At 46.6% G+C, this 16,350-nt stretch overlaps 1 protein-coding gene and 1 long non-coding RNA gene across 4 annotated transcripts in view; both read left to right on the forward strand.

Moving 5' to 3' along the window:
- Positions 1 to 803: 803 nt before the first annotated feature.
- Positions 804 to 16,350, forward strand: part of LOC135913015 (ATPase WRNIP1-like) — an 89,893-nt gene continuing 74,346 nt past the window's right edge. Inside the window, exons 1-2 of one of the 3 annotated variants that reach the window (XM_065445667.1) lie at positions 804 to 960; positions 2,992 to 3,207. In XM_065445667.1, coding sequence (XP_065301739.1) covers positions 3,076 to 3,207 — 132 coding nt within the window. In that variant the 5' untranslated portion in view covers positions 804 to 960; positions 2,992 to 3,075. Of the gene's footprint in view, positions 961 to 1,166; positions 1,333 to 2,161; positions 2,307 to 2,991; positions 3,208 to 16,350 lie in introns of those variants that run through there. The other 2 variants (XM_065445656.1, XM_065445660.1) reach the window with 2 other exon arrangements.
- Positions 6,703 to 8,941, forward strand: LOC135912530 (uncharacterized). Its single transcript, XR_010567712.1, has 3 exons — positions 6,703 to 7,025; positions 7,541 to 7,739; positions 8,489 to 8,941. It is a non-coding gene; the product is annotated as an uncharacterized lncRNA (long non-coding RNA).

Raw genomic sequence — 16,350 nt, forward strand, 5'->3', positions numbered from 1 at the left:
TTCTACATCCTGCACTATGCTGGGATCGGCAGTGAGTATGAAATCAATTTCATTTCTTCTTTCTCCATTAGGGCTTTTCCAGTTCCACTTTCTGTTGCTACGCTTTCTGAAAAAGGTGTTCATTATTTCAAGCTTATTTCTTTCTGCGAATTCTACCAGCATCTCTCCTCTAGCACTCCTAGAATCAAAGCCGTAGTTGCCAATTGCTTGCTCACCAGCCTTCTTTTCCCCCACTTTTGCATTGAAGACGCTCATTACTACAGTATACCGAGTTTGCACTTTTCTCATCGCTAATTCAATATCTTCATAAAACTGAACTACTTCATCATCATCGTGACTGGATGTTGGAGCATAGGCTTGTACTACCTTAATATATACCTCTTATTAAGTTTGATTATGCCTACAACTACTCTCTGTAGAATTCGTCAATGTTGCCCGCTGTGTCCTTATGGATTAGGAATCCTACCCCATATTGCTTCTCATCTGGGAGACCTGTATAGCAGAGGACATGTCCGTTATGTATAAGCCTCACCAGTTCTTCTAATTTCACTAAGCCCAATGATATCCCAAACAATGTCTGATAGTTCCTCAAAGAGTCCTGCTAAGCTATCCTCACTTCACGGAGTTCGGCAATTAAAGATTGACAGGGTCAGTTTCCATTGGCGGCCTGTCCGGACCCAGAGATTCTTAGCACCCTCTGCTGTATTACAGGCAACGTTGATTGCAGGTCTGACTGCCACCTTGGTCAGGTGCTTCGCAGCTCTTGGGGCCTGAGGGTCAATTCGGGAGATAGTGGCCGAATACTGCACCAGGAAGACCAATTCATATTTTAGCGAGGGAGCGTCTTTGTTGAAGCTTAGTCGGCATTCCTAATTTGGTTGTACCTGGATTAGCATAGCCCCACTCACTCTCGGCAACTTTTGCCGGTGTCAGGCGTCACTCCAAGCCTGCAGATGTGCCGTACGTAGCAGATAGAGTGTACTAGTAGTAGACGCATGCCGAACGTAGCAGACGACCGCTATTTCCCGCGTGCTAACCGAGCTTTTCTTGGGCGTGTGATGCGGGCCCCACGCGTACTACTACTACAATACTGTGAAAATGAACAACAAACAAAGAAAAAAAATTTTAATTGTAAACCAGGGATTATAGAGATATCTGGTCGTTATAGGTTAGCAACACTGGCTGTCATAACATGTCTGCTGTTGTTTCTGTCAAAAGTCCACGTGTGTAATGTTTTCCTCAAGGCAAACGCCACATAAGCGAGCCAGACATGAAGATAGCGTGGAAAAAAGACATACTTATCCTATCTTCTCGTCTACCAGTTCCTCGAAGGTGAGCGCGCGTAAACTATGCTTTCGTGATCGACTTTTTCAAACGCATGCTACAGCGCAACTTTGGCGGTCCCTTCAAAAGTCAGCCGCTCGGTTCCGAATGCTGTTGCGGTCTCAAAGATGTGTCATTGCAAAACTTACGTCCCTGATTAAAGCGATTAACATTGCGCTTTCTTTGTGTGCATTGTCGGCATTGGCAAATTACAGAAAAGAAAGCAAGACTTTCTTTGAAAACGGCAACTTCTGAAAGCATTAGATATGCTGGCCTGACCTTCCTCTGCCGTTATTCCCAACGTCTTGCTGCGCGGTATCATTGGCTACAAAATAACAAAGATAACCTGCTTTGGCAAGGAGGATTAGGAAATCAAAACCAGGTCACTGATCTTGTACTTCGAAATCCGCGAACTTCATTTAGGTTGTTCCCCATTGCCTGCAAAGTGTTTTGCCGCATTCCTGTGACTTCTTGTTCTATATCGACATGTTGGCACAGCGCAAAAGACGAGGTCTGAAGGAAGAACACAACGCAGGCGCTGACTTCAACTGATCTTTCTTTGCAATATCGTCAGAACTGTATACATGAGCAAAAGTAATGGAAAAAAAAAACTTTTGCATTAAGTCACACGTGAACCCCTATTGCATTACAGCCAGATACTTGATCTCGTTTTTTGTGAGGGCAATAGACGGCATGCTGATGCAAAGGTCGCCCAGCCGCTGTATCTTGTCAGCCTCTATGATTTCACGTGTAAGCTGTTCTCGGTGTTTGGAAATTATGACGCAGTTTTCAAAGTCAGGGTCACAGTGGCAATCTCTGCAGTGAATGCCAAGATGACCTTGCACGGCGGTATAAACGCTGTACAAATGCTCTTTCAATCGCTCATTTAAACACCTGCCTGTTCGGCCAACGTATTTCTTTCCGCAAGTCAAGGGAATCATGTAAACCACACCCACGGCGCATGCTCCAAACCGCGTCCTATGGTTAGTATTGCAAATATCTCGTTGTGTGGCATGAGCATTCACACGCCTACAAAGCATTGATAATTTTTCCGGTGCACAAAATCAACTTTAACATCTACTTTACTGCCTATCTTCTTCAAGCAGTGCGAAATCTTGTGCAAGTAAGGGAGCACCGCGACTGGCTTATTCTCTCTGGCAGCGCTGTGAGCTGGTGCTTTGTCTGCCAGCTTGATATTCTTTAATATCTTTTCTGCGACAGAAACTAACAAAAGGTCGGGGTACCCAGCATATGTTAGGCGGGAGACTGCGTGTTAAAGAGTGGAAGCAAGACATGTTTAGGGCATTTGTGAAGCAAAGATTTACAATGCCCCATTTAACCAGCTTAGAATGGGCCAACATATAAGACAAGAGTGGCTTGATCCCTCTGGGCTCGTACATCCAGCACAAGTGATCTCTATAGAGATACTAGTCGCAAATCTAAAATTTAGATTTGTTACTTAATCTACAATTTAGATTAAGTCTAAATTTTAATTTAGTCTCCAAGTGCAGGCCTCCCGTCTATGCATGCCCCCCCCCCCTCCATTTCTCTTTCTCCTGGTTGTGTCGGTGTGATTTACGAATTTTGAGATTCACAGGATGGCAGGTATTCATTTGTGCTTTTGACTCATGCATACGCCTAATACCGATGGGCCACACTTGTGTTCAGCAAACCACCATTGCACCCGCCACGCCTGCCGAGCCTCCAGTTGAGCCCAAAGTGACACCCGAGTTCAAGCCCCTAGCAGAGCTGATGCGGCCATCTTGCCTGGACGAGTTTGTGGGCCAGAGCAGTGTGCTGGGTGACCGCAGCCTTCTGCGGCAGCTCATCTGCAGTAACCGCATCCCCTCCATGATTCTCTGGGGACCACCAGGCTGTGGAAAGGTTGGCACCATGCGCAGTGCTAGTAATAGCAGTGGCAGTAATTTGTGCCTTCATGCAAAAATCAACTAGCATCACAATGTTGGCTTGTTGGTACATTGTCTTGGAATGCTGGTGGAGTGAGGAGGATTGTGGACACACAAGAGAATGTGAACACGTAGGCACGGTGCTGTGTCTGTCTGTGCATGTTCTCTTCTGTGTCCGTGCATGTTGCTTGCACTACACTGGTATTAAAACATGGACTAGTGAAGAGGGGAAAGGCAATGGGCATCATAACTGTCATTTATTCAATGTTACCGGAACTATCTTGTGGCTCGGAAAAAAAAAAAGGATAGAGGGTGAAGCAGCAGAGAAAGAGGAACATTGCAACAAAAGAGGCATTGCCAAGAAAATAGGAGGACGTAAGTCAGAGCAATGCTACATAGCTATACATACAGAAAAAGTTCAAGAAGAGATAAAATGAGGAAACAAACAGCCATGTTGACAACTCTCCCCCTGCCATGAATTACGTGCATGCAGATACACAGAGATAGATACATATGCGATAACACTATTTATTTATTTAGTTTCTTACCCACAGCTCCATTGCTGGGGGGGCATTACAGACAGCAAAGTTAAATGATAGCAGTGCATACAAAACAATCAATACATGTAAACAATAAAAAAGACAATGATAATTGATTAGAATAGTGACACACATTCCCAAAGTAATAGAAAAAATTAAGGAAGCACTAGGAACATTAGTAAAAACAAAAATGGCAACAATAACAAGGACACTATTCAAATATAGACAGCTGTCTCTACACATATCGGACGAAAAGCCTCAGCTGCTGTGCTCTGTGTTCACCCCTTAGCATTGTTATGCACAACGTACAACACGAGGCCCATCTCCTCCAGGAAGTTTACCGGGCTGGTGGGGGCTCTTTCACACAACTGTGCAGCGTTCTCAGGGAAAAGTGGTGTGAGCTCAGCGAGGCCTATGTTCCTGCTGGCAGAAAATAGCTTGTGGCGCATAGGATTGTACATGCAAAGTAGTTATAGAAGAGAGCATAGCATTGTAGTCATCAGCCATGGTGCAGTGTGTTGTAGTCAAAGTCATAAGTGTCAGATATGCGGAGGGGGGAGTGCTCTCGCCCACCCCTCCCCTCCCCCCAACTTGTCAACAGACCCCCCCCCCCTGAGTTCTGGACCCGAGACAGCCCCAATTACGAGCTGCGCAACTTATCACATGTGGAATTCACGACAGTCGCTGGGTATGTCATTGTTAACTAACCTACTTTTCTCAGCCATCAACAAGTTTTACCCCGAATGCAGAGATCTAACTTGGATCGTGCTTGGACTTGATGAAGTCGGCCATAAGCAAGAAGCGGACTTCAAAACGCTCAAGTTGGCTTTCGCGTTTCATAGACGCTCAAGCTGGCTCGCTTTGTCAAGTCAAGACTGCTTTGATGCAAAAGCAGGTTGCTCATCTGTGTTCGAGGTTAATAATAAATTTATTAGCGTAAGGCACATTGTACGGCAAGAAAGTATGTCTTTCCGAATTTCTATCAGGGCATAAGTGCTGAAGTATAGTTTGGGTAAAGTTATTCCATCTGGCGACGTCCGCCACTGCTATGCATGGTGTTGCATGTGGAAAGCGCCCGTTACCTGTGGGTTTAAGTGCTCTTCAAGTTTCCGTGTTTTGTCACACTTTTTAAGTTAGGGGGTTTCACCATTTTTTCAAGTCGGTGCTCCACTTTTACGTGACAATGTACCTGAGTGCAAATTAAGAACTTTTTTAGTCACATTTATTTCATTTTTAGCTTCTCTTTAACTTGAAAGTCTTGTTGTGCATTGGTAGGATTGGACATAGAGAAGCGAATGAAATGGTTGGTTCGTATGGTGGCCTTTCAGTGGCTTTAGTTCTCGATTGCCGCAAGGCATTGATGCACCATGTGGGCCGGCAACCAGATGCAAGAGGCCGAGACGGGGCATGCGATCGGTTTCTGAGGGAGTTTGCACGTTCTTTTTCGCCTACAGTGAAATCTCGTTAAACCGTAGTTGGCCGGAGCTCGGAAAAAGTATGTACTAAATGGTAGTACTGCTTAACCGAAATAGCATGAGATCGTCCACTTACCTGTCAAAAACGGAACTCGGAGAGAGTGCGAGGAAAGGGGAAAAAAACATGCAGTATTTATTTACTTTGCGTGACAAACGTATTATTTTCGTTTGATGCCGCGGCGGCCTAGCAGCAACGACATCGGCCTCAAACTTGCTGAAGCTGTGAGCCAGCTTTTCAACCAGCCCCCTCTTCTCGGCAAGCACTCGCATGGCAGATTCCTCGTTGGCGATGCATATTCTTCGTGCACAGGCGCAGTAGCGTTGCACAAGTCACGGGGCACTTTTTCATTGCGGGGTGCTGTTCTCATCACGACGATTGCATTCATGAGGCTAATGTAACGCGGAGATTCTGCCACTGTCTGGCCTGAATCGCCCATGCTGTCGCTTTCCATGTCGTCCTTATCATTGTCGCTAGGCAACACCTTGGCAACGATGGTGAAAAGTCGGACCTCGTAGCCAACATCTCTTCGCGGTCACAGCAGCGCTGCCGAGCAACTTCTTCGCATTCCAAATGCTACACACCATAGTCAACAGTAAACCCATGTCGCGTGCCAGTGTCGACTTTTCGTGTCACGTTCGTTAGCACGGCATGATAGTTTTGGCATGACGCGAGCCCCCGCTTGCACGACGCCACCTATGCTCTTTGGCATGGCGCCAAAATGATGTTGATATTGATGTGGCTTCACGCGCAAATGCACAGGGAGCTTGGAGGCCATTGTGCCGATCTCTGACGCTTCTTGTTTTGCCAGGCTGCTTGATGGAGACGACGCACCGCCATGTTTGCACGAATAAAAGTGGAAACACTACGTGTTAACCGATACATACGCAATAAGCTGGTACGGTTTATGCAGATACAAAACACATTATGTTCAATGGCCGCTGAATCGGGGATTTAACTTTACTACTTTTGAAACTAAACTACTCTTTAAGCGGGTACGGTTTAACGAGGTTTACTGTATAGGCATTCCAGCAGAAAGGCGGCAACCCTTGTTCTGGTCAGGCTACGTGACCCTTTGAAGAAAAGACCAAACTATTCGAACGTGCTAGGCTGGAGTCATAAACAACAAAAATACAGCAACATGTGCTGGGAATAAGGAGTACCGAGCGCCGTAGAGTCCCTCTGTCCAGACCGATATGGGTTACAACACCTGATAAAAAAAGATGAAATAATAAAATGGCACGTGCAAATGATATGTCTACTTTGCACGGAAGCTTTGTCGAGAACAATGAAAGGAAAAGTGTGGCACAGTGATAGACATTGCAAATTGGCAGCGCGTGCCGTCTGCTAAGAAAAGGGGTCTGCTGGGAAAACAAGTTGTGGGGCTTGTGCGACAACCGTGTGCCCCATTTCGTACGAAATTGCTGTCCTGTCAACAGGTTTTGATGCTGAAATGTCACACTCGCTACACCCTCCTTCCAAGAAAATGCACCGCAAGGCAAGACAGCACCCCGTCAACACCACAGAAGACAACACCACAAAAAGCGAAAGGAGCCTGTGGCTGCACTCGTGAACGTCTACAAGCATATTGTGGAATGCAAGAAAACTGATGTCGTGTTGTTGACCAAGGAGAATGAGACATCGAAAGAGATAGGAAAACAATATAATGCCAACCACGGGATTACGCGGCATGATCACCTTGAAGTGAAAAAATGTTGGAACAACCTGTAACAAAAGTGGAAAGAGAAAACTGCGAAAGAAAAGGGAGAGCGCCACAAAACTGGTAAGCTCGCATGTTCTGCATGACTGGCTCATTTGGGCTGCTTTTTTATTATGCTCGTATGCATGTTTTGTATTCGGTGGATGAGTCCGTGATAGGTCGACATTCTGAGCATAAATACGGTTGTGAGCGCTAATAATTAGTGATGGCATGTGTAGTCATTGGAGACAAGAAAATGCGCTCGTAATCACGCTTTCCGCAAGGTGTGTTGTCGGATCGCGAAGATTGTACGTACGTGCAACCTGCGTTAAACATGAAAACAGTTGTCAAGCAGCCTCTTGTGCCAGAGGAACGCTAGGGATACTTGAACAGTACTTTCACTGAAGTAGCACACATGAGAGCGGGCAGGTGTGTTCTCGATGTTCCTTTGTTATTGTTTTTTTTTTGCGTGTGTTGAGACAGTTCCGGTAAACCAGTTTATCCTCAAACGATAAATAGTGGGGGAGCACAATTATTTGTTGAAGCAGCTTTTGAAAAGTGCCTCCATTTTGTGCTGAAACTACTTTATTTCTTGTTAGGAGGTGACTGGCACCTTGGGCCATGGCCCCCCATTCGCCATTTGGTGGGATCGATCGCTGGCCGCATATCAACGAGGGTAGAGAACTCTTTCGATTCAGATGGGATAGAATACCAGCCCCCCCGTCAAAAGTCTGCCTGTGATGAGGCTACTGCAGCCAGTGGTCGATGGGAAAAATGAGCTGGACTTTGACTTTCCAGGTAGAGTGCTTTGCATGTGAAATGTACTAGGCTTACAAGAAAGGGATTTTCTTTGCTGTGCAATGTGGTTTCTGCATAGGCATGGAGCACTGTATGCTGCATTTACAATGGGCACTAAAACCCCAAGGTTACAGGAAACACTACTATACAGGGAGGGCCCCTGTATATACAGTTGTGTGACTGTGAAACTATTGAATGAGTGCATCAATGGGATGTGCAAAACGGTGACCTACCTCAAGCTGTTTCTGTACTGGGCAGCACATTGGGCATGTTTGTTTTTTCAACCGACATGCATGTCATTGGTGTGAAGTTGTTTTGTATCAGAAGGTAGGGGGTTAAGCTCTGGTGAGGTGGTAGTGAGTGGTAAAGAATGATGCATAGCTCAAGAGCTCAAGATTGTCAGAAGGATATAAGGAAAGACAGAGCGCTAACTTCCAACAACCTTTATAAAAAAAAACGGTTAATATACATTTAGGCCACATCACGTGATAGCACAAATCACCTTTCCAGGAAGTCAGTCTCTTTATTAGTCAGAAGCAGTGATGGAGTTTACACAGTCTTGGCCAAGACCTAAAATCACATTGGCTTCCATATTTTAACGTCTCAGCCAGTTACAATCCTTACAGACAACAGTACATGTGTCAAATGAAGGCTTGCATCCACAGCTTGTTCAGTTAATCACCAGCCAACCATAATGAGCATTTTTCACATTATTTGCTTATGGCTACACCACCTTTCGTTTTTTACAGATGATCAGCAGGATGCTGCCAGCCTTGCTGAGCAATCACAGCCACCAGCAGGTACTGGAACAAATGAGGACACCTCCCCCTCTTCAGTCATGCAGCCCAATGCCGGCCAAAACGTTACTGCAGCAGGCCACACCAACAACTTTAATGCTTCTGGAGCTGCTGTCAGCTGCACTTTTGTTGCAGCAACTGCCACTGGTGATGCCTGCAGGACTCTAAGGGGGCAAATGGCCCTCTTGGAAAAGATTAATGCTGAAGTCCGTTCAGGGCTGCTGAGGGAGGAGCACGCTATCTGTGTGTGAGTGCTTCACAAGAACCATGCTGCCATGCTGCAGGAATGAGCAGAAAAGAGGGCCTTTCAAAAGCAAGTGGAAGAGCTTGAGCTTATGAAATGAAAAAATGAGCTCAAGAAACAACAGCTGGACATCGAGATCCTTCAAATAGAAAAATAAATTAAGAAAGAACAGCTCCGCAGGTTGCAGTGTACTGTGACACCTGAAAAATAAAAGAATCGGTCAGCAAAAATGTGATGTGTTGAAAACACTCAACTGTACGTTTACATGTGTGCATTGTTCAAAAGTGCATGGCCTGTTGCAGCAGTCCTCAGAAGGTTTTGGTGCCTGTCAAGCAATCAATCGGATCACTGATAGGCACGGTCATCAGGCAGCACGTTTTGGAACAATCAAGATCAGGAAAAATGTGGTGCAGCTTCGAAAGCCACAGCAGCAGCAGGGAATGGTGCTTAGAACGACAGAAAGCTGAGCTAGTTGGTAAGGATTCATTATGCAGAAAGGTGAGGCATGCAGACAGGACACAAGAGAAGAGAAGGGGACAATACGAACGCTGCCGTGTTTGTTTTGTCCACTTCTCTTGTGTCCTGTCTGCACGCCTCACCTTTTTGCATAGGGAATGGTGGCAGCAAATAGTTCCTCAATCGCATTCACTTTCCGAAAGGTGAATACAGCATTCTCGAAGAACTTAATTAGAGCGAACATACTGACAAGTGCAGCAGCTTGAACTTGACGATTTAAAGGAAAAACAGCTCTGTAATGTGCAACTTGTTTGTGACTCAACAGCCTCGCAAGCTAAGAAGAAAATTAAACACGTTCCAATTCTTGCAAAAAGAAAGATAGGATGTTGGTAGTAGTGCACATAGCTGCACTTCGCAATCATGCTTGAGTTCAGATGCATGGCACACTGCGGAGCAATCTACAGTTTTTACCTAGGTGAAGCTCTTCTAGACGAGCAGCTGCCGTGCTTGCATTCCTGAAAAGCTGTCATATGATCAACAGGTGGCAAGTGCAGTGTTCGCTTTGCCGCTGTCATGCTAGAGGGGCTTGGGGGAACTCTATGGACAGGAGGCTCCGGCTCCTTCAGCAAACAGCCCAGTTGTGCAGTGCTGCACAGGCTGTTATAATGAGGACGACGTTTTGTGTCTTATACTGCAGCCCCATACCCAGGCAAGGAAAACGGCGCTTCCAGATGCCGAACAACTTCTCAACATTGTTGTGTGTCCTGATGTGGGCTTTCTGGTACATGTGTGCATAAAGGAATATTACTTGTTACCCCACAAGCATTACAATTCGATGCCACACCCCAACAAAGTGGTCCATGTTTCTGTCATGCAATGTCACCAACATGTTACCGTATCTACTCGCATAATGATCGCACTTTTTTCTCAAAAAGATTGCTGCGAATTCAGGGGCACGATCATTACGCGAGTTAAATTTCCCCCGAAACAAAATTTTTTCATCACACATTTGCTGTGGGATGACAACAGGTCAACAAACAGGCAGCTGCCGCTGTAACAGTGCGGGACACCAAAACAAAAGTGGCAGCCGGCAGAGCAAGCTGAACGTGCCGAACGTGTTTTTTTTTTCTTTTTGTGAGTACATTACGCACATTGAAACAGTTTCTTCCGTATCAGTAAGGAATAATATTGTTAATATCGGCGAGTCTGCGGCAATAACATAGCCATGTCCACTTTGAGAGGGCAGAAACAGAGATGGACATGCTTAGCTGCCAGTCACATAGAAACACATGGCAGGTATACTGCAGAAACTGCGGCATTTGTCTTCACTATTATCCTAACACTGCATGTTTCCGCTAAGGGTGGGCGAATATCTTAGCTGTGTGACAAGTGTGGCATATGAATAGGGTACACTTCTAACGTATCAGTGTAAACGTAGCTACTATCGTTGCCGCTCGCAATTTTTTTCGTGCCTACGAGCGCAAACGACAAGAATCGAAAGGCGCCTTTTTTGTTGTGTTGTTGACCACAACCATTATAAAGCCTACAAACAATAAAGCCAAGGCAAGTTCGGTTGTAGCTTGTTTTTTTTTTTCATGGAAGTGTGGAAAGTGATGAAAGGAATAAAATAGGGCATCTGCGTAAGAATTTTTGGTGTGTGCAGACCACCTGGTATGTTTTGAAGAACCGATTGCGTAGAATTCAACAGCATTTGAGAGATTGTAAGCACAATCATCATTATCTAGATTTGGCACACAACACATCGCTGCGGCAACTTCAGGGTGCGATCATTATACAGGAAAGAAAAATAATAGAATTTTGACGACAAAATTCAGGGGTGCAATCATTACAGGAGTGCGATCATTATGCAAGTAAATATGCTAATTTACCTTCCTTGTGGTGTGTGTGCTGGGTCAGGGTCTGAGAGCGGTGTCAGCAAGAATAGCTGACATGCATCTCCCAGCAACACGTCAGGCACCCTGCTCTCCTCTAGAGCACCTGCAAGCGCGAATTTAAAAAAATTTGGCTATCGTGCATCGAGCCTGGCCAGCTGGCAACAATGTCAAACAATTTCAATTGTGGTCCGGCGGCAGCCTACATCAAACCAGCAACATACCAGTCAGTAGAATAAAGGGGCATTTACTTCATAGGTTCGGGATAAACTACCCATGAAATAGGCATGCATGTTGTTGCACCCAGTCACTGTCAATAAGAAAGTCTTTCGATCACAAAATGCAGATACATGTAGTAGTATTTCTTCGAGAACCCCCGAGAAACCCGCATGAATGGACAAGTGTTGAAGCAGAAAAAGAAAGTGTCACAACATCCTAGTGGTGCACCTTATAAGAAATGAAGGTACATTCTAATACAATCGCTGAGTTTAAAATAAAATGGCCGACCTTAAGTGCAGCAAAACATGTGAAAAAGGTACAGGCACTGGACCCTTACATAGCTGCATTAATATTTAGTCTTACTTACTCTGCCAGCCCTCGATACAAGCAAGCTAATGAATGTACGTCCTGCAAGAATAATAAAAAGAAGAAAAAAAAACGCACGACACATGCAGTGCATGATATACAGGCAAGCTAAACTGTTCAGAGTATTTAAATTTTCATTGCTTACTTGCACGTTGACGAAGAAAAAGCCTTTGCGGTTACGGAAGACCTCCGCGTCTTTATCACCAGGGCTTTTAATGCACACGTGTGTGCAGCCAACACATCCGGTTACGCCAGGAAATTCATCCACTTCATAAATGTCCCGCATTGCTTTGGGAAATCTTGCCGACTGCGGGAAGTGCAGTAGCATTGGGCGCAGGTGCTTCGCAATGAGCAGAGTCATCTTTCCAACTGCATGGCACACTGTTGACTGAGGAATGCGGACTAGATCCCCTGTGACTGTTTGAAACATGCCAGTGCTGTAATACCTCAGAACCATCAGCAACTGCAGCATGAGAGCCACAGGCTATCCTCTGTTGCCCCGCTTTCCTGGATAAGCAACATAGCAAGAAGCTTTCGCATAGCATTCCTCGTGAATCTGTAGTGACCGAGGAATCGTTCATCATCGTACAGCTCCATCAGATTCTCTCAGTCACATAGGGCGGGTCGCAGAATTTTATGCTAGGGATGCGCTTCTGAAAATGCTGTGTCCATGGCATGGCAAGCAAACTCAAAAGCAGCTAACCTCCGCGCGATGTTCGTTCAGGAGGCTGCCATGTTGGAATAACGCACGAATCAGTTTCAAGCTGGCCTAGGAACAGACTTGAAACTTGAGCGCACTTAGATCCACCCAAGTCGTTCACAAGTTGTTTGCAAAGTTGAGTACGATTTGAGATGAGGGGCGAAGCTGTTTTGAGACTGGCAGAAGTCAAATTCAAGCCAAGTTAGATCTCTGCATTTGGGGGTTAGCTTCAGCAACTTTTCGTGAGAACTTGCTTAAAAAACTTCAGAGCCCTCTTACATTCTTTATCTGTTTCTGTTACCTCTTTGGTGGTTATGTGAAGGTATCAAATGGCCCATTGAGTAAAAAGCTGGCAGTGTCTGTAGCAGCGAAATGGCACTTAGTGTCGCATTGCAATGCCACATCACGAGTGCACCTCGACGGAGCTCTTATTGGCTGTGACCTCACAGCATGGCCCCAATGGAGCAGAGCGGGCAAAAGGGAGCACCTGCTTCTCCAATAGTGCGCCAGGTGTTGTGTGAGGGGAGAATTGCCGCAATGTGTCGCCTGATGGCCATTGCCGGGGAGGTGGCATGTGGTGTTGGCACTGCAGGCCGCTGCTGCTTGCTGGCTCAAGCAGCATGTATCACTATGGTACATTACTTGCAGTGCAAAACTCGGACTGCTCAGCGGTATGCAATTGGACTTTACGCTTTCTCATTCGTGACTCATAAAAAGTGCTTAGGTGTCTGGATTTTTGAATCTTAAAAGGAGATTCTTTTTGTACAAAGAAATGAACCATGCGTAAATAAATTTCCAATTTTTGAGCATTAGAATGAGTGATTTATTTTTTGTGCATTCCTCAATGGCGCAGTTATGTTGGCTTCCACACTAACAGGGCAGCACTGCCTGGGTCGCTTCCCCCAGGAAAATGGGAATGCCACGCCTTTGGTTAAAGCTGTCATCCATATCTGTTACCTGTATTTCCAGTTCTAAATCAGTTCCAGAAAAGTGTGAAAGTGTGATTCTCACCTGAATAATTGTTTGGCAAATGTGAACATTAAAATAATGTTATACCCCCGTATTCTCAAACAATTCTCAACTCCAAACTTTGCTTCCACTCCACCGAGTTGAGTACAGTGGCGCCCCTCAACTGCAAAAGTTGCCACATTTCTCAAGAATGGCCATAGTTTATCATGAACTGGAGTGCCGATTCTGTTGAGGGGTGTCTACCAACCAGGAAAACCGGGAATTCTCAGGGATTTTGAGTAGTCTGAAAATACTCAGGGAAAACTCACGGAATTTGTGCCTCTACCAGGGAAAATTAGCTGTAATATTGTCACGTGGTGGTGACGTTGAGGAACACAGTAGCAAATACTGTGAAAGACAAAACTAACTTTTATTGGGCGAGCCTGTGCCCACAAAAAGAAGCTACACTTATAGCACAACGATAGCGGCGAACACGGTTGGCGATCGTAGAAAATCTGATCAGCGGGTCAAGCCAACACCACCTAGATAGCACAAGGCCTGTTTACTCCGATCCATGACGTCACGCTACCTGGCCCCAAATTTCCATATACAAGGCTGGCGTGATGAAAGCGGTGACGTCGAAATCACTGTTGCCTGGTCCGCAGCGTCTCCATTAGATTCTAGGGCAGTCGGGCCAGGTAACATGACGTCATGGATCGGAGTGAAAAGGCCTTGTGCTATCTAGGTGGTGTTGGTCAAGCGCGTCGGCTTGACCAACACCACCTAGATCATCCAGACTAATCGTTCGGGCCCGCGTGCCTTCCACAAAGTTCTACACCATTCGCGTCACGCGATGAAATCAGATAACACAAGGTTCGGCGACAACAGACAGCCGGATAGAAGCATCGATAACTTTCCAGAAACTTTGGATACATGCAGGCGCGTCCCGCGCTGTGCAATATTGTTAAGCGGCGAAACGTGGTCGCCCGATAAAGATAAGTACACATGTCAATATTATTGAAGAATCGAAAGTCGCAGTAATGCTGGCTCGAGTAACAGACAGGAATCGTAATGAATCGTCTTTGACGTCCTGTTGTCGGCTGGAGGAGTTGCGAGTGTACTGTCAACGACTGACTTTCCGGAGTCCCAATAATTTGGACGGCTTTGCAGCACCACCACGTACCCCATAGAGTCAATGTATCAGAATGTTTGAAATTTCGAACGCAAGAACTCTGTCATTCGATTTTCCGGATGTTTTGCCGTGACCGCAGATGTGAAACGGCAATAATCAAAGCCACCACCGCTGCCATTTTTATTACCTCGTCGCCTCGAACTGGTGGTCGCACGCAGATCCGCTAGCAGCCGTAGCCACCACTGCGGCAATGCTAGGCCTAGCTACTTCGACGTTCGCTATGAAGCTTCTTGCCATTGGGTGCCATGTTTCTTACTGAGGGAGGGAGGGAGGGAAAACTTTTGAGTCTTTCGAGAGTTTCGCGGTTACGAGGTCTCCGTCGTCTTCATCTTCTTGGCGCTGGCGACTGGAGACTTCTCTTCAGCAAGGGTGGGCCCCTATTCCAAGGTTCCACTGAGTCGTGCTGCATCACTCGCGTGCTGCACTAGGGCCCTTTGGGCCGTGAGCTCGCTGCTGGTAAGCCGACTCTCCCATTGCTCCGCACTCGGGTGTTCGTGTTTGTGGAATGCTTTGTTGCGTTCGCACTCCCAGGTGATGTGGTAGAGTGTAGGTTTGGCACCGCACCAAGGGCAGGTGGCCCTGTATTGTGTCGAGGGATACAATACAGGGACACAACATCCCGGTGAAGAACATGATTAGGATCCTGGGCATGTGGCTACAAGGCAGCCAGAAGTGCAGCCACACCATTAGCCTGCTGAGCAAGGCGGCGGAACAGGTGGGCCGCATGATCAATAGGGTGTCCCAAAAGAGATACGGAATGAAAGAAGAAGACACTCTGAAGCTAGTCAACAGCCTAATTGTCAGCCGAGTCACGTACTCCCTGCCGTACCACGTGACGACCAAGGCAGAAAGAGAGCAAGCAGACACCATCCTCAGGAAGGCGTACAAGACGGCTCTGTGTCTACCGAGAAACACGTCGAACGAGTAGTTGCTCTAGCTGGGCATCAGCAACACCTTCAGCGAGCTCGCCGAGGCTCTGCTGGGTACGCAAACCGCGAGACTCACAGGCAACCCTACGGGACGAGCGCTCCTGAGAAGGTTGGGTCGGGATACGAGCGGACTGGCAGACAGATACGCGGACGTACCGGACTACCTCAGAAAAACCATTAATGTGGGATCACTGCCAAAAAATATGGATCCCAACTTACACGAAAACAGGCGAAAAGCTAGGGCCGAATATGTTGAGAGAACGCTAGCCCAGCTAGACAATACAGTATACACGGACGCCGCCGTATATCCACACGGAAAAGAACGCGTGGCTGCGACGGTAGTGGTTAATAGGGAAGGAAACCCGATCACGTATGCCACAGCAAAGGTTGCTGGCACAGCGGAGGCTGAGGAGATTGCTGTAGCGCTGGCGGCAGCGGAAGGTTATAGAACAGGCCGATCTCTCAACATACTGACGGACTCAAAAGAGGTGTGCAGAAACTACACGAGAGGCAGAATCAGCAAAACTGCCCTCAGAATACTCAGCGGAGCCACCTCCGCCGAGAAGGAAAAGCCCCGACAGAAACTAATCTGGATCCCGGGTCACGTAGGCATAGTGGGGAACGAAAGGGCAGACAGCCTAGCTTGAGGTGAAGCGTTCCGAGCTGGGTGGTCGAATGCCCCGGAGACCCACCTACAGGCTTGCGAGGGGGGATACGCAGAGACCCTGAACTTACATAGAGGAACTAGAATTAGATATCCGCCACCACACAAAGACCTCTCAAAGGAGGAAGCGACCAGCTGGCGCAGACTACAAACTCCTTCCCCAACTTACACGTGCTCAATAAGATGTTTCTTACTGAAAGATTT

The sequence above is a fragment of the Dermacentor albipictus genome, chromosome 1 (genome assembly GCF_038994185.2).
Source record: "Dermacentor albipictus isolate Rhodes 1998 colony chromosome 1, USDA_Dalb.pri_finalv2, whole genome shotgun sequence".
NCBI lineage: Eukaryota > Metazoa > Arthropoda > Arachnida > Ixodida > Ixodidae > Dermacentor > Dermacentor albipictus.